At 36.2% G+C, this 25,169-nt stretch overlaps 1 protein-coding gene across 8 annotated transcripts in view; it reads right to left on the bottom strand.

Moving 5' to 3' along the window:
* EYA1 (EYA transcriptional coactivator and phosphatase 1) overlaps nt 1-25,169 on the bottom strand; it is a gene marked incomplete at both ends in the record, with an annotated part of 296,030 nt that overhangs the window by 78,266 nt on the left and 192,595 nt on the right. For all 8 annotated transcript variants that reach the window (XM_084229160.1, XM_084229164.1, XM_084229165.1 and 5 more), the window contains 2 exons: nt 15,721-15,907; nt 16,317-16,395. In XM_084229160.1, coding sequence (XP_084085286.1) covers nt 15,721-15,907; nt 16,317-16,395 — 266 coding nt within the window. The remainder of the gene's footprint in view (nt 1-15,720; nt 15,908-16,316; nt 16,396-25,169) is intronic.

The raw sequence follows: 25,169 nt of genomic DNA, 5'->3' as shown, positions 1-25,169 counted from the left end.
AGTCAAGTCAAGGGAGGTAATTAGATGAACAAATGTACTGAAACAGACACATTAGGAAAAACACTAAATGGAAAACTGAAAAGGAAAGAGAAAGTCAGCAGTTCTTAGAGGCTTGATGGGAGAGCATTTAAAATGTAGTCAGGGATGGAAAATAAACGACAGCAGTTGAAAATGATGTTATTGGTAGAGAAGATAAATTCTTACACTCGGGAGGCATTTTACAAGTTGCAACATTTTTTTTTTATACCAATTGGCTGAACTGAAACAAATATTAAGTCTATTAATCAAGCAGGACAGGTGGGTGACTTTAAGCAGACAGGAGATGGAGACAGGCACAAACTCCTGAAAGAGCAGGATGATGAGAATATTGAAGAGGGTTTTGTGTTCTTGTTAATTAAACTGGTGACATTTATAAAAGTAGATGTATTTTGTAAAATAGCTGTTTCCTGAGCATGGAGCGGTGACAGTGAAATTTATCTCTGGCCCTTATTCTTGTTGAAAAAAAAAAAATTTGCTTTCTGATTAATTTCTATCTACCATCTTAAAAGGCCTTAAGATAATCCACCAAATATATACACAGTGACAATATAAAAATCTTTTTTAAAAAAATGAGTACATTGGGCCTCCCCGGTGGTGCAGCGGTTGAGCACTGGGTTGCGAAGCTGCCAGCAGCTTCTGCAGCGCCTGTTAGATCTCTGGCTGCTCCCGGGCCACCAGAGGAGGGTCCCACGTGGCATGCAGACCTGTCCTGCTGCCCGCTGCTCCCCTCAGCAGTGTACTTCGGTCCTTCTGGCTGCTCTGCTCCCCGCTCTGGTGAATTCTCTCACCCTCCCGCGCTTCTGACTGTACCCAGTGCTTGTATAAATAAATAAATAAATCTTTAAAAAAAATGAATACATTAAAAGAAAATATGAAGTAGGGAAAGGTCAGATAAAGCCAGGGCAGAGTGGTAAACACAGATTTGCTTGCTTGACCTAAGGTCTGCAAGCCAGTGAGGCAAAGGTACCCACAGTTTTTGGACTCTGAGGGTACATAAGATGAGAAAACCAATTTCTCTACAGAAACATAGCTGTTCCTAGTACAGAGATAAAACTGCCTCATAGGATTACTCACTGAGAGGATATTTATGATGCCAGGAACATATCCTTGTGGTAAATAAAAGAGTATGCTTCAGAAGATTCTTTCTGCTAAGGTTGACTAGAGCAGACTCCGTTCAGCTGACTCAGCATTTCAGAGCACAGAGTACTGACATTTTGCTTATTTTAAGGATAAAACCAAAAATATCTAAAAGAATGGGGCCATTATTTATCTTTCTGGCAGCTGACAGAGACAAGTTTCTCCTTAAGTTTTAAGAAGCGATGAGGTAAGAGGTTAGACTAATGAGTTATTTTGGATTGGAGTTATTCTTGATTGCTGGGTTGAATGGAGACCCATAAACTTAACTAGATTAGCTGTGCTGAGAATAGAACTGACAATCTTGTATGAAAATTAAGAGATCTGAGCAGAGAAGGTTCCCACATGGAAGGTCACAGTCCTAGGGAGGGCCCATGGTATTCTTCAAAAATAATTATGAGCCATGTAGACCTACAAAGTCACAGACACTAAACCACCACAATTATACCCTGGAGTGTGACCACAATAATTTTATGTCAGGAGACTGTTAAAGTAAAACTTACCTATGTTGAAAAAAAAAAAACAAATGAAACAAAACACTCCCCCTTCCCCCCAAAAAACTCAGAAAGGACTTGAATAAATTACAATATATTACTCAGTGAATACTGCCTTATCAAAGAAGACTTAAAGAAACCTTGATAACTTTATCAGTCACAGAATGCTCCCATAAAAATGTGTGTTACAAATGAAAGGCAAGTAACTCGTTAAGGTTATACAGTCAACTAAAATTCAAGAGATCAATAAATATTAGCTGAATTAGTTTTAAGAGAACTGCTTTGACTTCTCTATCTGTATTCTATGACCATTACTTCCCTTTCACACAATCACTAATTGATGTCTCCCAGGTAAATCAATTCCTTAGTCAAGGGCTAGTAACTAAATTAAGAGGGCTTTATCATCCCAGGGGTATGGTCATTATCCATTCTCCATGGACAAACTTGTAGAAACTTCTATTACCCTTCTTAACACATCCCAGTATCTGTATTAAATCCCCACAGTCATTCTATATAAAAAATAAACTAATGAACACCACTTTGGGGACACTGGTCTCTGAAACAACATTGTACAGTGCACCACAGTAATAATCTTCAAGAGACACAAACACATCGGCTTCCTGAGGTCAGAGACCATGCCTTCTTGTCATCTCTATATCACCCACACCAAGTACAGTGCCTGGCACACAGCAAGCACTCACAAATATCTACTGAATGCCTGAACACAATAAATGAACATTTGAAAGCTTAGAATGTGTTATTCACTATGCTGGCCACGTACATAATTTCATTCATACAGTAACCCATACACAAAAGTGGTATTATCCCACCTTATAGGAAACTAATATACCAAAGAGCTATGTGCAAATAACAGAACTATGATTCAAACTCAGGTTATCCCAGCTCCATATCCCTAGCCACCACTCCAGTTTCCATCAACAGAATTCCAAAGAAGTGAGTGACTAAGATAGCTCCTGTGCGGGAGAGGATGCATGGGAATGATAGCCAGCCAGCTAAGGCTGGAAAGCACTATATATTCAACTTTTAGTGGATTTTACTGTAACAAAGAATCACAAAGGACTTCCAGTAAAGGAATCCTAATGACTTTAAACATGGTAACATGGGCTTCCCCTGGTGGCACGGCGGATGAGCCCTGGGCTGTGAAGTTGCCTGCAGCCTCTGCAGTGCCGGTTCGATCCCCGGCGGCAGGCAAGGATCCCACATGGCACGACAGACCTCTCCTGCCACCCTCAGCAGTGTATTTCATCAGTCTGCCTGTTCTGTTTTGGCTCTGGTGAATTCTCACCTTCCCGTGCTTCTGACTGTACCCAGTGCTTGTATAAATAAATAAATCTTAAAAAAAAAATACATGGCAACTTGCATCCCTAACTGATCCTACTTTGGAAGTCATTAAAGGACACCCATTTCCATCTTTAGGAGAGAGTGATGACCAGGGCAGGGTGGAAAGGCACACCACTTCACTCTGTCCCCAAGGCTGACACTCCAGCATGCCATCACGATACACCATTGATATAGGCGATACAGACAGTACTGCTTTGGACTATTGTAATCTTTCCTTATTTATTATACATGAAAGTCTTAGGCAAAAAATGCAGCTGCCTCTAGCTTTAAAATTCAAGCTCCCCTGTTCCATTTCTTCATGCTAAAGTTGCACAAGTAAATTTATAGATATGTGAGTTGTCAGTTTACAGACCAGCTAGGTTTTAAATATTTTCAAATCAGTTGTTTGAAACTCTGAATTTATTTTCTCACAACATTGATAGACATGATTTTTCAAGCCAATCCATGATCATTAAATGAATCAGCAACATAGGTGCAATGCACAGATACAATATAAAGTAATAGAAAACTGTACTTGAACATTAAGAAGTTACACAAAAGTGAAAACCAGCGCTATCACCACTAAGGCCTGAGTTTGATCCCCCACCAAGGAGCTAAACCCACATGGCCCAACAGACCTCTCCTGTCTCTTCCACTGTTCCCCTCAACAGTGTATTTCAGTAAATCTACCTGTTCTGCTCCCCACTCTGTCTCTGGTGAATCCTCTCACCCACTGCAGCTCTGGCCCACACCCCAGTTATTCCCGTTAAAAAAAAAAAAAAAAGAAAACCAGTGTAATTTGTCTTAAATAATGCTACTGGTGTTAAAACAATTTTAATTTTTATTAAGATGAAGTTTCTGAAGATGGCTTATAAATATTTACCAAAGTGTTAGAAGGTGATTGTACTGGATTAAGATACTTTTTTTTAAAAGGTGACTTTCCTTCTCCTTGATATAAGTATATCATAATATATATTTTAGTGCTCATCCACCATGAACTGCCAAGTAGATAAATACAGGAAAACAGTTGGCAAAGTAGGTAATGAGGTCCTTGGGGGAAGGGAACATATAGAGAATGGCGGGAAAATTTTCAATAAGCAGGCCATGACAAGCAATTACTAAAGAGGAGAAAATGGAGTGTTAATAGAATATATTCAGGAAAGTGGAAAATGAGAGAACTGTGCAATCTATTGTTGGATTATCCAAAATAATCCAGAGGGTCAAATGGATCTCATAATTCAGTATGAGAGTACTGCAAGGTAACTTTCTACAACATACAATCTCCCCCAAATTTCAGACCTACATTATTTTCATCAGCATGTAGAGATAAAACATTTAGCACATATGTAACTGAATATTTCCAAATATATACCTTTGCTGATTGCTATGAAAGTATCACATAGTTATCACCATTCATGAATCATTGACATTTCCATTTCTCTGCTTGTTGAAACTTCAGACACAGTGGTTTTGAGAAGTAGTATGCTTGCTGGTTTAAGAACTCAAATTTGAAGCCAGGCATCCAGAGGCTTAACCCAAGTTCTGTCCTAGCCCACTCTGTAGCTTCCTCATCTGTGAAAAGGGGATAATGACTATACTGCCTGTGATGGTGGGTGGCAATGAGTGAAGTTCAAGCATGAAAAGCGTTTAAAACAATGTCTGGCACACAGTAAGTGGCAAAATATTAGCTACTATTATATTTGTATATAAAATCTACAATAAACACATTTACTGAATTTTTCTTTGCATATTATTAAGTAAAAAAAAAATAAGGGTCAGAACAGTATATATGGTATTCTGTTATCTTTAAGGAAAAATAACAGTAATAAAAATTACACATAGTTGAATTTAAAAAGCGAAAGTGGCCAGGCCAGTTACTATAAAGATGTTTAAGCAAAGCGAATCCTGGAAGGATGCACAAGAAGGAGGTTTCCTTTTCTCTGTAAATAAATCCTTTCTAACTTTACAATTCTGTACCTTTCTCATGTGTTATTGGTCAGTAATTTTAAAAAATTATGAATTAATAATTTTGTGGATATTGAACTAAGATTAAATTAGTAGCCATTAACCCATCAATCCTACCTTTATTTAAAATTTCACACAAAGCTCACCCATTAAACCACCCAATTCCGGTGAAAGGGGCTAGGGGATATCAAATACAAATAACTTGGTATGTTCTCTTCCCCACTATTAAAAAATTCAATCAGTAATTGCAGATGTCCTCCAATTTAAACAGAAATTTCTACACTGATTTATGTTGGTCCCAGAGGATGCTTAATATTTTACAGAAACAATGACTCAGTGCCTCCCTGGTGGGGCAGCGGGTTGAGCGCCATACTATGAAGCTGTCTGCAGCTTCTGCAGCACGGGTTCGATTCCTGGCTGGCCAGGGAGCTACCCCCATGGCACAACAGATCTCTCCTGCCTTGCCTGCTGCTCCCCTCAGCAGTGTTTTGGTACGTCTGCCTGTCCTGCTCCCCGCTCTGCCTCTGGTGAATTCTCTCATCCTCCCGGGCCTCTGACCTGTACCCCAGTTCTTGTATAAGTAAATAAATCTTAAAAAAAAAAAGAAACAATGACTCAATTAGCTCCAAAATAAAATAAATATTTGGGAGGGTTGGTAAACTATTTTAGCTCAATAATAAAGGCTTTCTTATTATTTGCACATAAATCATAAATTACGTATAAATATAAGAATTACACACTGGAATCCAAGTGTACTAAATTTACTCTATACAGCTTCCTGACTTCTGGCCAGCAAAGTGAAAATATTTGTCAAACCTGTAATGATGCACAGAATGGATAAATGCCAAAGCACTGAAATTTTCCTTTCTTGGAAATACAGCCCCGGAATTCAAAGGTAAGGAAACTCATTTTTATTATATTACCAACAATATAAAACAAAGAGTAAACTATTTCCAAGAATTTTATAATCTCATTAAGGTTAACACTGTATATCCTCTGGGGGATGGGAGAGATGGGGGAGAAGAAAGAAAACAAATACCTTGAAAACAAATAAACCCAACAAGCCAAAACAAACATCTGTTTTGTTTCCTCACATCTTAATAGCCTAGCTATTTTAGATACAAATATTTGTTTTCCTGACAAATGTTTCCAAAATGTTCATTAAAAGTGTTTCACTGAACTAGTTTATTTTTGAGCTGAACAAATTGCAGACTTCTCCAAAGTCTACAAGGCATCTATGAAAAAGAGCAAGTATGGCCTAAAGATTTTCAAAACCACTCAGTTGGCAAGATATAGAAGTCAACAGGCATGGCGCTGCTGACCTCAGTGAACAGACTGAGGTGCGCTAGATAGCCCAGACAAGGCCCAAATTTCCTGCATTTACAAAGATGGCAGGCAGGTTAGTTTTCATCCTGTTAGGCTAAATTCCTGTGAGAGCTCACAGTTCTCCTTCGACTCTGCACAAGAATGTCCCCCTGTTTTTCAGGAGCTTTGCTTTACTTTCCTGTGCCTTGGCAAGGATCAAAGAAGCAGAGGGAACAAATGGTTTCCCATGCATATTGAATTCCCTCTTCTACTGATTTTTCCTCTGCCACTTGAAATTCAATATTGGCAAGATTCCCGTACATCACCTTAACCAGTAAATCGTCTGCTTGTAGTCAGTGCACGGAAAGGTAGATTTCAACATCAAGCTTTTGGTAAGAAATTCAAATGAAAATCCTTTGATTAACTTTTCTATAGCATCTGTACTAAAACTCAGTTTTGCTAAATAATGAGCTTTAGCTCCACTTTAATGTAAAATCTTTTCTTTACCTTTTGTTTCTTTTTTCTCTCTGATTGCTTTGCATTATTCTTAAAATATAGGCAAATAACCCTTTCATAATTTAATCAAGAATTCTGAGAGCAAATCTTAATTCCTATAATTTATTGAGCATTAAGAGTTATGTGCCTCATTTTTCTCATCTGTAAAATAGGGACAAATTGTATCTCCCATCATGGGTATTAGATTATATGTGACAATGAATATAAATCTCCAGATACAAACAATTGGATCTTCACCACATCTTAGTATTATGAAAACTATCAGAATTATTATGAGATCTTCTATGAGATTCTGGAAATATATTTTAATGTCAAATTATCAAATTATATCATAGTAACTGAATTACAAAAGAATGTTTCTATGTTGATTAGGCATTTACAAGTCATAATAAAAAAAATTTTTTTAAAGAATACTTTAAGTGCCCTGTTGTGAAAAATGTAATTTAAAAATTTCTTCATGAAAATTATGTTCAAGTGGTTAAATTATTTTTATTGCTTTTTGGAAAAAAGTATTACTTTTGTTTGTAATAATATGCTATGCCTTAAGGTTTTAGAGTTTGGTATAAGAAAGTAACACACGCTTTACACCTTAGTGACTAAGGGGGTAAACTGTTACTTTAGATATTAACACAAGGAAAAACATTCTAAAATTTCTTTTTCTTTTCTTGCCTGTATATATTTTTAATCAGAAAGAAATCCTTGACTTTGTAACGAAATTTTTTTCAAAATAACTTTAAATTTTTCTTTAAAAATTTTTAAAGAAAATCCATCTATTAAAATTTTAAATAATCATGAATTTATTTGTGCTATTTTCTGGTAGTCTTAGGTTTAAATTCAAAAAAGAGTTGAATCTGATCTAAATTTTCTTTTGTACATACTGAAATATCAACATTCCATGGAATATCCGTTTTTTTTCCCCCTGGAAAACTAACCACATTCTCTAACAAGAAAAGTCATTAGTTGAGAAGATAGGACTGGATAACTAAGATATGTACATACAGTACATCATCAAAATAATAAAATGTTTACAAGGTATATTTATATATCTCTTTAAAAAGAATTTCAATGTTAACAAAAATAAAAACAATTCATTCAAGTTTTGTAGGATGCAACCAAAGTAATGTTTCAAGGGAACTAAATCACTGAGAACATAAGTTAGAAAAAAAGAGAATTTCAAGCCTTAGAAAATTAGATTAAAAAAGTGAAAGTTAAATCAAAAGAACAACTGAGACTACTAGAGAGGTAGGGTAGGGAAAGGACACCAAAGGAATATTGTGGAGAATTATGGGTACTTTGGCTGTGGGTGTGGTAGCATACATGTGAAAAGATGTGAACCTGTACCTCTAAACCATATGCAATGTTGTAGACCACTACCTCAGTGAAAAAAATACAATTTTTGAAAAAAAAAAGTAAGATGAAATAATGAATATCACAGAAGTAAATGAAATTAAAAACACGAAAATAGCAGAAAATTCAATAAACCAAAAATGGGCTCTTTGAAAAGAATGTCCTCAAGTTGACAAAGACTATCTGGAAAAAACCTATAGCAAATATCATATTCAATACTAAGAAACTGTGTATCTTCTTCCTAAGATCAAGAACAAAGAAGCCGCCTCTCATCTTTCCTATTCAACACTGTAATGGAAATCCTACAGAATATAATAAGACAGGAAAAGGAAATAAAGTATATTTAGATTGGGGGAAAAGGAAATAAAGTATATTTAGATTGGGGGAAAAGATACAAAATTTTCTTTGGTCACAGACATGACTGTCTATGTAAAAAGTACCAAACCACCATCAGAATAAAAAACAAACCTGGAATAGATTAGAGCAAAGTTGAAAGACACAAGGATACCATACAAAAAGTCAACTGCTTTTTAACATACCAGCAATGAGCAGTTGGAATGTGATTAAAAGCACATCATTTATACTAGCACAAAAAAATGAGTGTGAATCTAAAAACATGTATAAAAACTTTGAGGAAAAACACAAAACTCTGATAAAAGACAAAAGTCTTTCCATGTGATGATAATCAAAATAGTACAGTATTATAATAAAAACTGACACACAAACCAATAGAATAGAATTGAGAATACAGAAATAAACTCACATTTATATGAATAGTTAATGTAAAACAAAAGAATTAAGAGTATACATTGGAGAAGATGTGGTACATATATGCAATGGAATATTACTCAGCAATCAAAAAAGATAAACACATGCAGTTTGCAGCAACATGGATGGAGCTGGAAGGGATCATGCTCAGCGAAATAAGCCAGAAAGAAAAAGAAAAATACCGGATGGTCTCACTCACAGCAGGAATCTAGAAAACCTAAATAAGGGACCAGGAAAAAGAGTAACTATAAGAAAGGAAAAATCAAAATCAACAAACAACTATGAACCAGAGACACATCTATGGGGGTGGCAGGAAAAAGAGGGGTTGAGGTCAAAATAAGGGGGTTGCAATTGTGTGGGGACTATAAAAATAAAATTTAAAAAAAAAAGAGTATATATAGGAGAAAAGAAAGTCTCAAGTCTCTTCAACTAATGGTGCTGGGTAAATTGGACAGCCACCTGCAAAAGAATAAAACTACCATTTACAAAAATTAACTCAAAATTAAAGGCTTGGATGTAAGACATGAAACCAAAAATATATAGAGGAAAACAGACAAAATATACCATGACAGTTATGTACTTGGAGACTCAACTCCAAAGGCAAGATAAACAAAAGCAAAAATGAATAAATGGGACTATATCAAACTAAAAAGCTTCTGTATGGTGAAAAAACATTAAAATGTAAAGATACCCTACTAAATGGGAGAACATATTTGCACATAATATATCTGACAAAGGGCTAGTATATAAGATCTACAAATGATTTACACAACTTGACAAAAAAGAAAATGAAAAAAATCAAAAAAAAATGGTTAGAGGAGCTGAAGAGATATTTTTCCAAAGAAGACATGGAGATTACTACAGATTAACACTAAGTAGATGAAAAAAAACTTATTATCTCTTGTCAGGGAAAAGAAAATCACAACGACGAGATACCATCTCATGCTTATGAGAATGGCCCATATCAAAAAGACCAGAAACAAGAGTTGGTGAGGATGTGAGGAAAAAGAAACTCTCATACACTGTTGGAGGGAATGTGGAATGGTCAGTTCCTATGGAAAACAGTATAAAGGTTTCTCAAACTATTAAATATAGATCTACCATATACCCCAGCAATTCCACCACTCCTAAGTAGCTACCCAAAGCATGCCAAAACACTAATTTGAAGAGATATGTAGCAGCACTATTCACAATAGCCAATCGATGAAAGCAAGCTAAGTACCCAAGGACATGTGATTTGATACACACACACACACACACTTACAAACATATATACAAACATACATACATATAGTAAACATATACCCACACACACAATGGAACACTACTCAACTATAAAAATAGATGAACTCTTGCCATTTGTGACAACATGGATAGAACCCAAGGGGATTATGCTAGTAAAGGAGAAAAGACAATATGGGATTGCTTTGCTCATATGTGGAATATAAAGAAGCAAAACAGAGTCAACCAAACAAAACCAAAAAAACCCTCTAGAAATATGACTATAAACCTGAGATTACCAGTGGAGAAGGTGCTGGGTGGAAATTATAGGTGGAAGGAAGCATAATGCACTATGGCGAAGGACTTTGGGTGCCTTGGTTGCGGTGTGGTGTGGTGATATATCTCTGAAGAAGTTGGATTCCATATTTCTGAATCATATACATTGTTATGAAACAAAGTTACCTTAATAAAAAATTTTAAAAACATAAAATAATCTAAATAAAGGAAGATATTCCAAGAACATATATACAAAAGACTCAATACTGTCAAGATGGCAGTTCTTCCCAACTTGATCTATAGATGTCATACAATTCCAATCAAAGCATCATCAGTTATTTGGTGGAAACTGACACATGAATTCTCAAGTTTATATGGAAAATAAAAAGACCTAGAATAGTCAATACAATGTCAAAGAACAAAGTCAGAGGAGAGAGTCAACTTTAAGACTGAATGTAAAACTAAAGTGATCACCACAGTGTGGTATTGTCAAAAAAAAAAAAAAACATATCAATAGCATAGAGTCTAGAAATAAACTCAAATGATCTTTGACAAGGGAGTAAACGCAATTCAATGGAACAAAGACAGACTTCTCAACAAAAGTATTAAAACAATTGGGCAGCCAAATGTCAAAAAATGAATCTAGACAGTGACCTTACACCTTTCAAAAACCTCATTCAAAATTGATTAGGAACCTAAATATTATGTAAAACTATAAAACTTATTAATGACAACATTGGAGAAAACCTAGATCACTGAGTTTCTAATTGAAGTTAATAGTGAAGTAAAAACTATTACATACACACACACACACACATAAAACAATCTATAGGTTTCAGTGTGGCAATATGTCTTTAACTGCAACACTAAAAACATGTTCCATGATTGGAAAAAAAAAATGATTAAGTGGAACTTTGTACAACTTAATATTTCCTCTCTGCAAAAAAATATTAAGAGCATGAAAAGTAAAGGTGCAGATTGGGGTAAAGTATTTTCAATCATTGATAATATCTGAAAAGGGACTTGTATCCAAAATATATAAAGAACTCTTTAAACTCAACAATAAGTAAACAACCTGATAAAAGTAGGCAAAATATCTGAACAGACACAAAGAAGATATATAGATGGCAAATAAGCAACAAAATGGTAACAACATTGAATTTCTTAATGGAAATGCAAATTAAATCAGATAGGGCCTTCCTGGAGGCACAAGAAGTTAAGCACCACACTATGAAGCAATCCCGCAGCCTCTGTAGCATGAGTTCAATCCCTGGCCAGCCAGGGAACAACCCACATGGCGCAGGAGAACCTCTCCTGAGTCTCCCGCTACTCCCTTCAGCAGTGTATTTCAGTCATTCTGCCCGTTCTGTTTCCCACTCTGTCTCTGGTGTATCCTCTCACCCCCCCCCCATCTCTGCCCTTTACCTCAGCTCTTGTATGCATAAATAAGTAAATCTTTAAAAATAAAAATAAATCAGGTAGATAACACTATACATTTATTAGAATTGCCAAAACCCAAAATACTGACAACATGTAATGCTGGTGAGGATGTGAAGCAACAAGAACTTTCATACATTCATTGTTAATATGAACACAAAATGAAATAGCAACTTTGGAAGATAATTTAGCGGTTTTCTCATAAAGTTAAACATACCCTGGCAATTCAATCCAGCAATCACATCCCTAGGCTTTCACAAACAAGTTGAAAATTTATGTCCAATCTTCACAGGAATGTACATAGTATCCTTATTCATAGTTGCCACAAACTGGAAACAACCAATTACTCTTCAATTGTTAGAGGTGGGGCAAAGTTAGCATTGCTATTTCAGAGTATATATGATTTTTTCAAATCCAGTAAGTAAATTAAATTGTTGCTGAATGACCAGATAAATTTTACTGTTTCTCAACACATATAGCACATCTGCAGATGATGCAAATTTTATTTAAGATTTTCAGTGCATGTTTAACAAACTCATTTAAGATAGAATGCAAAGGCATTGTTTTTAGTTTTTAAGTGGATAAAAAAGTTGAAATTAAACTTTCTTATTCAAGTCATGCTGCTTTTAATGTATTGTACATATCTTAATGAGATATGCATGTCTTAATGAGAATATATCTTTTAATATTTAATCATAAACACATTAAAATAATTTTTGAACTGAAGTTGCGTGACTTACTTGCTTATAAGTAATATTGAACAGTATCATGGACTTAAAAGACACCTAGTTTTCATATAACTTTAACACACACACACACTAATACATGAGTCCTGTTTTCAAACATATTTGCCCTGAAAAAAACCTTACACAGTTATCTTTAGCTGTTCATCATGACATAATAACTTTATGAAAAATATAAGAAGAGATTGTACAGTATGAGGAAAACCATGTTATGGAAACATCTGGATTGCATGAGTCCATGAAATGAAAAAGCAGAAACCAGTTTATACTTAAGATCAGATAGTGACTACAGTCTAACTTTTCAGTATTAGGAAACACTGACACTTAACACAAGCTCTACTAAAATTAAAAGAAAATAAACACCTGTAATTTTTCAACAAAAATATTCACTATTTTAATTTTTATTTCTATCTCAAAACAAAAACTTAAGGCAATACATAACAGTCATTCCTAACAGTTCTTCAGAGAATTTATGTACTTTACCAAACTTCCTTTTCATCAAGAAGGACAATGTAACTTTACATATGACCAGTAAGAAAAAAAAGTTAACACCAAAAAATCTTGGGCTGAATCTACAGTCTTACCACAAATATGAAAACAATATAAAAAACAGCACTCATCAAAAACCAGACTAAATCTTCCTTGAATTTCTTTGTCAGTATGGAAACCCACTGAACTTTCTACTTTAAACTATGCAACAGAAGATAGCCTGACCCATACTCACTCACTTTAGTGGGGAGGTGGTGAATATAAGAAATGTGAAAAATATTATTCTTCACCAGTTCAGTTCATTCCTATCTTACAACCATAAAGACCCTGGTATTGAATTAAGAACTTAAAACACTAAGAGTTTATTCAAATATAACCTAAAAATAGATGAATCTAAAATAAAAATCATATATGCCTTTTGAAGATTATAGTTTTTCATGATTTCCCACATAGAAAGGCTTTGTATCCTGGTTAAACTTTCTTTCACATAGCATCCCTTATGTAAGTAAAATTTACTTAGTTCAAGTTTCAAGACAAACTTTTATGCTTTGAACAAACGTTTTTTTCAAAAAGGCTCAAATCAATCTTAACTAAAGTAATGTGATTAAGTCTTGATCAGTTTCATACTGTATTTGTCACTATCAAAATGTCATACGTTATGTTAGGGTGAAAAGGATGTCCCAAAGCTATTTCCATATAGGCTTTGTGGACTCCACCCCCACCCCAGGTCAAAGCCAAAGACACTGGGAAAGCCAAATCCCATCACCACCAAAGGGAAGGTGGCTGGGACCTGAGGGTGGGGTTAAGCAGCCAGGTGGGTAGAAAAGGCAGACATGTGGGCTTTGGGGGACCCCATTTTTGGGCTCTCCACCAGCTCGCAGCGTCCGGCCAGCTCTGAGAGTGACTTTGGGTTTCCAGGCCGTCGGATCGGGTAGGACGCATTAAAGACTTTATTTCCCTATTTTCTCCCTGAGTTGTACATTTTCCTTATTTCCTTTCCTCCTGTAAATAAACCTTTTATTAACCTTTTTGTGTGTGTCTGTAGTAGAGTATTCGTAAGTCCCTTTAAAGCGCGCGGGTGAGGACCCACAGCCAGGAACCCGTTTAATATCAGGGTTGCTCTATAACAGTTACATAGTTATCCTATTCACTCCTTTTCTCATTCTATTACTCCACAGACTCTTACAGGCTTTGCAAAAAGCCCTTTCAGTTTTCAAGAAGCTTCCATGACCCAGATGGTTAATGTGTAAACACAAAACCTCTCTAAAGTTGGGACAAACCAGTATCTTTCTTCATCAGGTTCACATGAAGTTTATGGAAATAGAGAGGAAAATTATACAATAACTTCTTCAATAAATCCAACACCACTGCCATCAAAAGTTTATCTTCCTTTGATTAACACAGATATGAAGTCTAACTAAAAGAAGAGAGTAGTATACTAAGCTCTATGAATACTATATTTACACATGTGAACTGAGTGAGGATGTTATATTAAGCTAGTGCTTTATACATAAAGAAAAATGGAATATAATGTTCAAAGATAAAATGTTTAGAGTTAAAATGTGCAGAAGAAATAGCTGAGTATCAGCAATTAGTTGGGAAACAATAAGGATATAATGTCTTCTAGAATTAAACAGAGTTGTATGCATTTAAGAGAAAAGGTGGAATATTTAAAGGAGTTTTTGGGGGGCTGTAGGGGATTTCTAATATTTATAAAATAAACCTAGAGTTAAAATTTATTTGCACACATTACATAAAACATTTTCCTTTATGATTTAGAGTAACCACCTAGAATTAACACTCTGATCACGAACGTCATAGAAGTGTCTTTCAACATGAGAGTATTTAATCTGACTTGAACCAACAGAGAAGGCTTTATGCTCTAGAAATAAAAGGTAAGAATAAGAAACTCTGGCTCTTTGTGGATAACAGCTCACTTCATGAGCCACAAAAGAAGGAAATACACTTTTTTAAAAAAGTTAAAATAAGCCTATGACAAGTACAAGAGAAAAATATAAGAAATATAGGTAGAGACCGACTCAGGAAATTAAGCATATACCTTATTAAGAATTCCAGAGAGAACTAACAGAGGTAAAGAAGTATCAAAGACATAGAAGAATTTCCAGAAAAGGAGAGACTTTCATTTGAAAGGGTTCATCAAGGGTTATGCAAAAGTGTGAAAATGCCCATACTGAGACATGTTGTTAGGAAAATCACAGAAGGCCATGAATAAGAAAGGGTGAAGCAGGGGTATCACTGTATTCCATGATCAGTCCTTCAATGCTACTTGACATTTTTGAAAAACCTTAAATATTTAATGAAGCTAAAGGCAGTGCCATATATTTTTATATTCAATATGTGTGCAAGTCATTATAACTAAATATAATTATGCATTTAAAATATTTATACCTTGAAAACTGAGTATAAGTAAAATCTTTATATCATATGCTTTTGAAGTATACATATTTTATACTAACGTTTTTAAGCAAATAAAAAATAAAATATGTATAATGCTGCAATCCTGCTTGATTTATATTTAGACCTTGCCACAACTGTGCAACCACTGCATGGATATATGACTGTAGAAAATGCATTTAAATCACCAGAAATACAGCCGGCAGGCCTAATAAAATGCACATAATTACCTGCTGCGGGATCTGTAACTGCTTGACTGGTGATGCCAGATGGTGGTTCTTGAAGCTGGTAAGTGGCATTTGTAGATGGTGTCGTGGGGCTGGTATTGCTGCTTGTCATATAATGTGCTGGATATGGGGAGCTGTTATAATACTGTGCGTACTGACCCTGGCCGAAACTGGGGTAAGATGGATAGTCCTATCAAATGGAAGCACACACGAATCATCTGTCAGAATACTGCTATTTATTTCTTACATTTCAAGGAATAACTGTAAATATGTTTAACGTTTCTATTTCTTCTCTGAATTCACAAGGTATACTTAAGCACACAATGACTGATATGCTCAGGCTTGAAAACAAATTTTATGAAAGATCAGAAATGGTCTTCATATTTCTTATATTCCATGCTTTACCAGATTACTAGGTAAAATTAAAGCAATCTGAAAACTGAACAACTTATTATCTAAGGTGGCTAGAGAGACTTAAAAGAAAGAAATATATGAAGGTTTAAGTAAACTCACAAAGTATAACAGATATTTCTTCATATAAGAAAATTATCTGTTGTATTTTTACAGTTTTCAGAAGTTAAACTGATTTTTAAAATTACCTGCTGTGAACTGTTAAATCCAGAGGAATTTGTGAGTGAATTATTTCCTGTATATAATCCTGATGATGTTGTAAAACTGCTACCTAAAAGAAAATTAAAAGAAAAATGGTTTTAAATTTCTATTTCATATTTCCTATATGATATTACTATTTAGATAAATAGTAATATACGCATATTTATAGTAATATTTATCTAAATATTACTATTTAGATAAATAGTAATTATGCAGAGTTGGAATTCATTGCATTTACTTTGTCTTCAGTCTAACCCATTGCCATGTTTAATTTTATCTTAAAATGGTTGACAATTTGTTACACTATTACAAATGATTAAAAATTAAAGTGCTTTGAATTCCTGAGAACAAGAGTAACAATGAACAAAATACATTTGTGCAGAAATTTGAACAAAATTATCCATTTGTGCAAAAATATTAGACACTGAGCTTTCCATTTCAATTTGCAGAGCATTATCAGTATTTTTCATATCTTGACATCAAGTATGCTAAATGTAAAATGATGGGATCAGACTCTGATCATAACGTTATTGCTAACTTAAAAACGAAAGGTTACTTCTAAGAACTTAAAATGCTTTCAGATTTGTACTTGTCATTGAAATGGTGCCTGAAAAAGATCATTTCGTTCCACAAGAGAATGAATGGCAGTACTTGGAGTATTTGATAAAACTTAGAACAAAAAGGAACATGGTATTTTACATATTACAGGTGCTGTCTAGGCAGTGTGCAGGATACAAACATTGAGAAAAAATCTTAGTTCCCTCTTTCATTTTATTTACTAGCTTAATGTTGAATTATGCAAAACCACAACCTACAATTTTTTATGTTCATATTGGCAAACATTTTTGAAAAGACAGGATCCAGAATTGGCAGATGTGTAAAAAGTGGCACTGGGATACTGCAAAATAGGAATTCAAATAGGTGCAATATTACTGTTGGGTTATGTGTCAATTATTGAGAAATGGTTTACCCTATTTAAACCAGTAATTTTATTGTCAGGCATTTACCCAAGAAAAAATGTATAAAATGTTTCTCAAATGCATAAAAGCCTCAAAAGTATTATCTATGGAGCGGTATAATCTATGGCCATAAAACATTCATGAAACCAATGTAAATTTTACTAAGAACCTGTTTTACATTGTTTCTATAAACAGAAAAAGTAATGTTTTAAATATTTTATGGCAAATGAATAGTATGGAAATAAATATACTGGCAGTTCATCAAGTCTTCCATGTGAACTAGTCAGAGATAACTTCAAGTGTAATGAGTTAACCAATCACTTTACCACTCAAATGTATTATTTCCCCTCTCTGTAAAAATTCTACTTCATTGGATTCTTAAACAGATCATCTGAGGCATGTTTTAGAAAACATAATTAACAAATTACAGTATTACAAAATTGTTGGGAATTATTTAGTCTAGTAAATAAATATTTCTAAAATTCTCTTGTATTTATGTGTCTCCCTATATTTATCTTTTCCCTCTTTTTATGCCCCCAAATTAGATAAATATGACAATATCTTTGCATATTTAAAATTCTTCTCTACTTATCAAGCATCTATGAAAACCTGAAAATCTCATCTGCGGCTTTGTTTTTTCATTAGGAAAGGAAAATATTTCCTATGATAGTTTCTAATTAAGTATTACAAAGACTCCTATTTGAGGATTTCAGTGATATCTATTGTTCAAAGTTCCCAGAAGACCATTATAGATAATTGGAGATCTCTCACACTGTTAATATATATTTTGTTTGAACATTGGGACCTCAAGAGACAAGCTTCCCATATTAATGTTCATTTGCATGTGGTGACCACATACTTACTAAATACTGGCATCTGGTCATAACTATATGGGGATAAAATGATGAGTAAGAATCTTGGACCTCACACGATTTCTCAAAAATATTCAGTTTTCTTTAATTTTTTTAAACATTAAATCTCATGGATATGACTATCAGTGGACAGTTATTTTTGATTATGTACAATAGAAACATACAGCAAACTTTATATAATAATGAACATTTAAATATTTCCTTATAAAGTCAAGTCTAAAATTTCTTTGTATTAACTGTGACTATCAACACTGCTTTTTTTTTTTTTTTAATTTTCTAGAGGCATGTCTTATTTATTTATTTATTATTTGTTTGTTTGTTTGGTTTATACATGCACTGGGTACAGTCAGAAGCGCGGGAGGGTGAGAGAATTCACCAGAGCCAGAGCAGGGAGCAGAGCAGGCAGAAGGACCGAAGTACACTGCTGAGGGGAGCAGCGGGCGGCAGGAGAGGTCTGCACACCATGTGGGACCCTCCTCCGGTGGCCGGGGAGCAGCCGGGGATCGAACCGGCGCCTCAGAGGCCGCAGGTAGCTTCGCAACCCAGTGCTCAACCGCTGCACCACCGGGGAGGCCCTCAACACTGCTTTTTTCATTTTAACCACTATTTACATTTGATAGGAAAAATCACTTTGGCTTATGACTTGTTACTTTCAGTTAAGCTATAGATTTCTAGATTATAACTTGCTACTTTTATTTAAACTATACATTTCTAGGTTTTGACTTGCTACTTTCATTTATACTACACATTTTTTAACAATACTGACCCCAATAATCCCTATCCACCAAGAAAATGCATAAAGTATAGAAAACACATTTTAAAAATGAATGTTTTCATTCTCTAAGTCATACCCTGGAACAAAGTAGAAAGGACCATGGAAGCTATAATGCACAGACAGGCCACTGGGGTCTGACCAAGTAAATCATAGTTCAGTACTCCAAATGCACCCAAGTGACTTTTCAGACTAAATGTTACTTCTAAGACTGTACATTTGCTGGAAATTCAACATAAGTTATACTCATTTGTTGGCTGACTTTGGGCCCAGATTCCATTCCATTTAGTATGCTGAACCAAGGGTTTAATGGCACTCCAGTGGCTTAGAAGACTTAATGCAACTTCCAAAAGGCTCTAACTTACTTCAGGGAGAGGTGTATATAATAGAGAATCAGATTCAGGCAATATTAGTTTTTCACCACCCAGAACTGGATTTAAAGGCTGCCTGCCTGGATTCATGCAGGACTTAGGCAGAGAACTATTAGTTCAGGCCACCAGCATTGGATTTCTACAACTACTGCCTTTCCCAGTTTCCTAACAACCTTCTGGCCCCATCCCCTTCTTTCTCCATAAAGGCAACAGAATCTCTTTTCTAATGTGCATATCTGGTCTACCCACTTCCCAGCTAAATAATGTGACCATCGGGGCCTCCCTGGTAGCACAATGGGTTGAGACATAGCCTGCGAGTTTGCTCCCCAGCTGGCCAGGGAGCAACCCACATGGCGCGGCAGACCTCTCCTGGCTTGCCTGCTGCTCCCCTCAGCAGTGTACTTCCATCGATCTGCCTGTTCTGTTTCCCGCTGTCTCTGGTGAATCCTCTCAACCCCCACACCTCTGGCCTGTACACCTGCTCGTGTATGCATAAATAAATACATCTTTTTTTTTTTTTTAAAGTGACCATCAGTGGTTCCCTACCGCCCTTAAGATAAAATTCAAACTCCCTGACCAGGGCCTATTTATTAGGTCCTACCTGGTCTGACTTCATTTTATCTCTTGGATGTCTTTGGTCTCCTCCCAATAAACCAACCCACTCAGATGCACCTTCCAGCTAACATTACGGAAGCAATATGCTATCTCTTAAGACTACTCCTGTACTTCTTACTTCCTCCCATTGTATCCTGGCTAAGATCTAACCAACTTCACAATTCAACTTGACTAGAATCCCCCTTCTGCAGAAAAATCTCCCCTGAATTCCCCTCTTCATTCTCTTTTCTTAGACATGGGGTTGCTGAATCTCTCTTTCTCTCTAGCTCTGAAACTGAGATATGTACAAGATATATATTACACATATATGCATATACTAACATGTATATATTTCTACATATAGATTTCACACAAATATTTTTCATATATATTTCACCTATATATTTTACATATATATCAATAATTTATTAATCAGTATATATGTTAATTTGTACTAATTGTTAATTGACCAGTTAGTACAAAGTAATAATTAACAATTATATTTAAACTAGTTGGTGCTTTGCCTACCAAATAGGCTAATAAGAGATCTCAGAATTTATGCAAATAAATGGATAGTTATAGTCAACCCAGACCAACATCCTCAGAACACAAAAAATGGATAAAATCCATTGGGTACTTATCACATGTCAGAAACTTGTTCATCTTTGACTTGTTTTATCTGTATAACAACTTCATACTACATGGAAACAGGATTAGGCTAAGGTAATATAGCTTCCATGGAGTTTCCACTCTGTGTGGTTAGGGTCAGGACAATGCTCTTTCAACCTACTCTACATAACTTTATGGGAAGTTTGAAAATGCACTATAGTTTCCCCAAAGGTTATTCTACAAGATTAAATAAATCATACCAAAAGAAAAACAGAAGTGAAAAGAACAAATAACAGTAATTAAAACTTATTGAGTGGTAACTCTGAGCCAGACCCAAATAAAGTATTTCACATGTCATAACTCACTGAGACCTCACAACTAACCCATAAGGGAGCTTTTATTAGATAGATCCTTTTTTATAGATGAAGAAACTGCCCAGGATTGTAAACAAACATAATATCCAATCCCAGGCCATCTAGATGCACAGTCAAAGCTCTTATTCTCCACAGAGGAGTACCTCTTAAAGTAATGACAGTTGTTTCTTTTTAAATATATTTTCAAATAATATATTCAACACATGGCTAACTAATTAATTACAAAATCACCAGAAGGTGCTTGTTAAAAGGCACTGATCTAGGCTCTCCTCAGGCATGGATGGACGGTTGACCTCAAGATCCCTAAGTAACAAACAGCTAGAATGTCTGATATCTAACACCACTATATTTAAATATCAATTGAGTAGATATTTTAGCAACTACTTCATGTAACTATGGAATAGAATAAGCTTTCCGTTTACATTAAAAAAGTAATTAGACTCATTAAGCATTTACAGGATGGAAGCTTAGAGACTGCTTTGAGCATTTCTGCGCTTGAGCTGGTCTAAAGGTCAGTTAATCATCATACTTTGATAGCTGATCTGATGTAGCTTCAGTGCTGATACCACCAGGTGAATTTCACCAAAGTTTAGACCATCACCAAGCAAAGGCAAAATGGCAATGATTATGCTCCTAAGAAAGTTACAGTGTATAGCTGCTAAACTCTCTTCCTACCCTGTGCAAGCCCAGCAGGCGAGGCTGCCCCCTACTTCCCTGCACACAGATAGTACAGGGGAGAAAGGGAGGCATGGCCAGGGAAACAGAAACTTACTGATAGTTTCTGTAGATTTACCAGTCTTCAGTTGTAAAGTTAGATCACAGAATTTGGCTTATTAAAAAATAAATGCCTTTATTTAAAAGATACGAGTATTTTCCTTTCAAGCCCCAAATGACTTTGCATAAAAAATTACCTTTCGGTAAAGAAAGCAGGCATTGTCTTTGATAAAATGTTTTAAATTCTATGTGATAGATAACAGTCTATCACAAAATCCCCCAAAGTAGAAAGAATTTCCAGTTAGGACCCCTATTTCTCAATTGAGGAGCTTGGGAGAGATGGGTTCAAGTGAAATTCCAACAATATGCAGTATTAATTTAGAACTAAGTTCTGCTATAAGTAGGGTGGGGGTGAAAATACTCCTTTGTTAAAAGGAACTTCTTATCTATTGAAACTGTTCACTATTATGAAAAATCATAGTCATACAACTTTTTTTGTCAGGAGAGGAGACACCAGTTTCCAGAATAGGACACTAAAACATCTTTATGGGCACAACTAGTACTCTAGAGGGTACATTGAGGTCCATTCTTTGAGGAAAGTTAAACACACTCACACAAACTGATTAAGACAATACAAAGGAATGTTAGCTTCCATTACTTCTACAGGCAACATAAGTTCTGGCAGGGAGTTGCTCAGTGAATGAAATGATACAACCTGTTTAGACTGAGAAAGGAAATACAATGCTGTATAGAAAAGGGCAACAAGTATGTTCCTGGCATGGGGTGAGGATATCCAAAGGAGATCAGTGACTGAAAGGTTTATAGAAACTGGGTTGGGGGCGGAGAGTGGAGGTGGAAGGGAGATGACTAAAGGTAGGAGACAGAAGTTCCTTGATCATTTAAGAAAACAGTTCAGGAAAAGTAATGACATTTTTAAACTGAGAAACTCAAGAATCTGGAGTGTGAACACAAATAAAAGTATATTGGGACAGGGGAAATCTTATGGCTGGAGGACAGAATGGGGGAAGCTATCTTGGCTATAAATTTTGTTTTCATCTTGACCATAAGTTCTTAAATTCCCTGCTATATTTATCTTGCCTGAGTCACATACAGATGGGCAAACCATGTCTACCTCATGCTTTCCAAGGCTCCCATCTGCGCTCAAGTGTGAGACAGAACTAGTGCTTGAGAATTTCAATCTGGTGTGGTAAGTTGAAATAGGACTATAGCAGGGGCTATAGCTCAAAAAAAACCAGTGCCCAGTAGGTCACTATCTATGGGTTCACCCCCACACACAATTACAAGACCACTCAGGCTCAGGGAACAATGACAATGGGGTTTATTTAACAAACAGGGGAAGCACAGTGTCTTTAAGGCCACCTGTGGCTGGATATCTCACCCCAGATTGTGTCCAGTGTCCAGAAATCATAAACAAAAGCCTCTTATCCAAGATGGTGCCTCCCACCAACAGGGCCTGAGCAAGGGATGCACTAACAAGCAGCCGAACAGGATCTAACTCACCGCAGCTGCAGGTGCTCACAGGTGGGGCCACTGAGATGATGCCGCAGAAGCCCACAGCAAAATTCTGAAGGAATGGACTGCACCGGATGCTGGCCCAGACAGCAATGCAGGGAACAGCATCGGGAGACAGCACCGGGCTATCAGGAGCTATTAACAGCTCATAGAGGTGTAGCTCATTCCTCCGTGTAGCGGCAGGAATGGGCACAGTGTAGATTTTCTATGATTCCAGCAGACGGGTGAAGGAGGAGAGTCCTGGAGTCTTCCCTCTTTCTGGGCTCTCCAGCCTTCCCTCGCGTTCTCTCTGCTTCTCTGCTCTCTTGTTCTGCTTCTCCATTTGTTCTGCTTCTGCTGGCATCCCTGTGATGCTGCCCTTATAAGCCCAGTCTTAGCCCAGGTGAATCCCATCTACCTATGCCCACACCCTACTCCAGGTGCCCACCATCAGGCATGCATTCGGGACCACAGGGTTCCGTCATTTATCCTAATGGCGGGAAGGCAGAAAAGCCTGATACTTTTTACCTTACCCTACACTCTGACACAGAATGCCAGTCACCCATCAACAGAGCTCGGTAGCACTGACCACTGGTAGTACTGGCCACAGCTGGTCACCAGTGGCCCCACCTAAAACAAACAACTTTTCAAGATACCAGGCCTGGAGCCTCTGGTGCTCCTTTTCAGGTGATATAACAGGCAGAGCCAGAGGCCACTGGCATCTGCAGAGCTCTTTGGCTTCTCTGAGAAGCGTTTTGACTTCTTTTTTCAGAGGGTGACTGCTAGATGTCTCTCGCTTTTTCTTTCTTCTTTGGAAGTCAGGAACAGCATCCCTCGGTCAGTCAGAGCGCGCTTGCCAAGCCAGTGCCTGCCCTGCCTTATATCCTCTTGCAGGTCCCCCACCTAAATGTCTGATTGGATTGTCTTCAATCCTATGGCTGATTGGACCGTTTGGCCCTAATCAGCTTATAGCACACACCTACTCAGTCCATTCTACGATCTGCACCGGTACCATCAGCTTGTGCAGGTTTCAAATTAACAAAATGTTCTATGAGAATATGGCTGAAACACCAGGTGAGCAGATCAGCAGGAGGAAGCCATTCCATAACTTTGTGTGGTGGTGGCAGGAAGTTTGGAAGGCTGACTTGAAGGACAATAGACATCAGGTGAGGAAAAGCATTGCTCAACTTATTTGTTCAGCAATGACAAGCAGAGTGGGGAAAGGAAAAGTAACAACTGAGTGTATTTCTCAGATTTTATCTAGATGACACACACTTTGTTAGTTTTTTTTTTTTAAAGATGGTATATTAAGGCTTATCTAATAAAACAGATTATAATGACTACTTTGGATTTAAATTATATGGAGGAAATTAAGAATACCTCTGGAAGGATGTAAAATATTTTGAGATCTCCAGAAATAAAATCCAGCAGTTTTAAATCAAATCGAATTTTAAAATGATTAGGCATCATGAATTTTGTACAGCTCCTAAGAACTCACTGATGTGAGCTGAGTACCCCTGGACCGCAGAAATGATACAGGGATGTCAAATCCATGTCTCATATGGGCATCCTAAAAAAAAACACTGACCTTATGGTACAGATACACATGTCCCAAGAGATACTAACTCTGTTAGCTCAGATATTTGCATATATGTATCAGGGTATATTAATGAAAACAAGAGTCTTGTTTGAAGCATTTCAAATTCAGAATGTAATAACAGCCTACATTTTTACAGCATTCTTATTTTGGTATTTCCACATCTGCTGTCTCAAGCTATTTCCAATGTTAACACATGAGGCAGCTGAGGCGGGGAGACTTATCATTTTCCAAGAAGTAGAGAGAATGGTGACATCCTTGTTCAAAGATTCTCAAGCTAAAGAATGACCATTATCTCCATGTCCAGGCCACTGATTTCCACTCTACCGTGCCAAATGCACCTTCAGATGTCCTGATTCCATAACTTTGAAAAGAGAATATTTGAAAAGTATTATTAATTTTTGGTTACGCAGACACACAATGGGTAGAGGGGAAGACATCTGAGAAATTCAATAAATTTGGAATC

The sequence above is a fragment of the Talpa europaea genome (genome assembly GCF_964194135.1).
Source record: "Talpa europaea genome assembly, chromosome: 3".
NCBI classification, from domain to species: Eukaryota; Metazoa; Chordata; class Mammalia; order Eulipotyphla; family Talpidae; genus Talpa; species Talpa europaea.
This window is presented reverse-complemented; position numbering and strand designations above follow the sequence as displayed.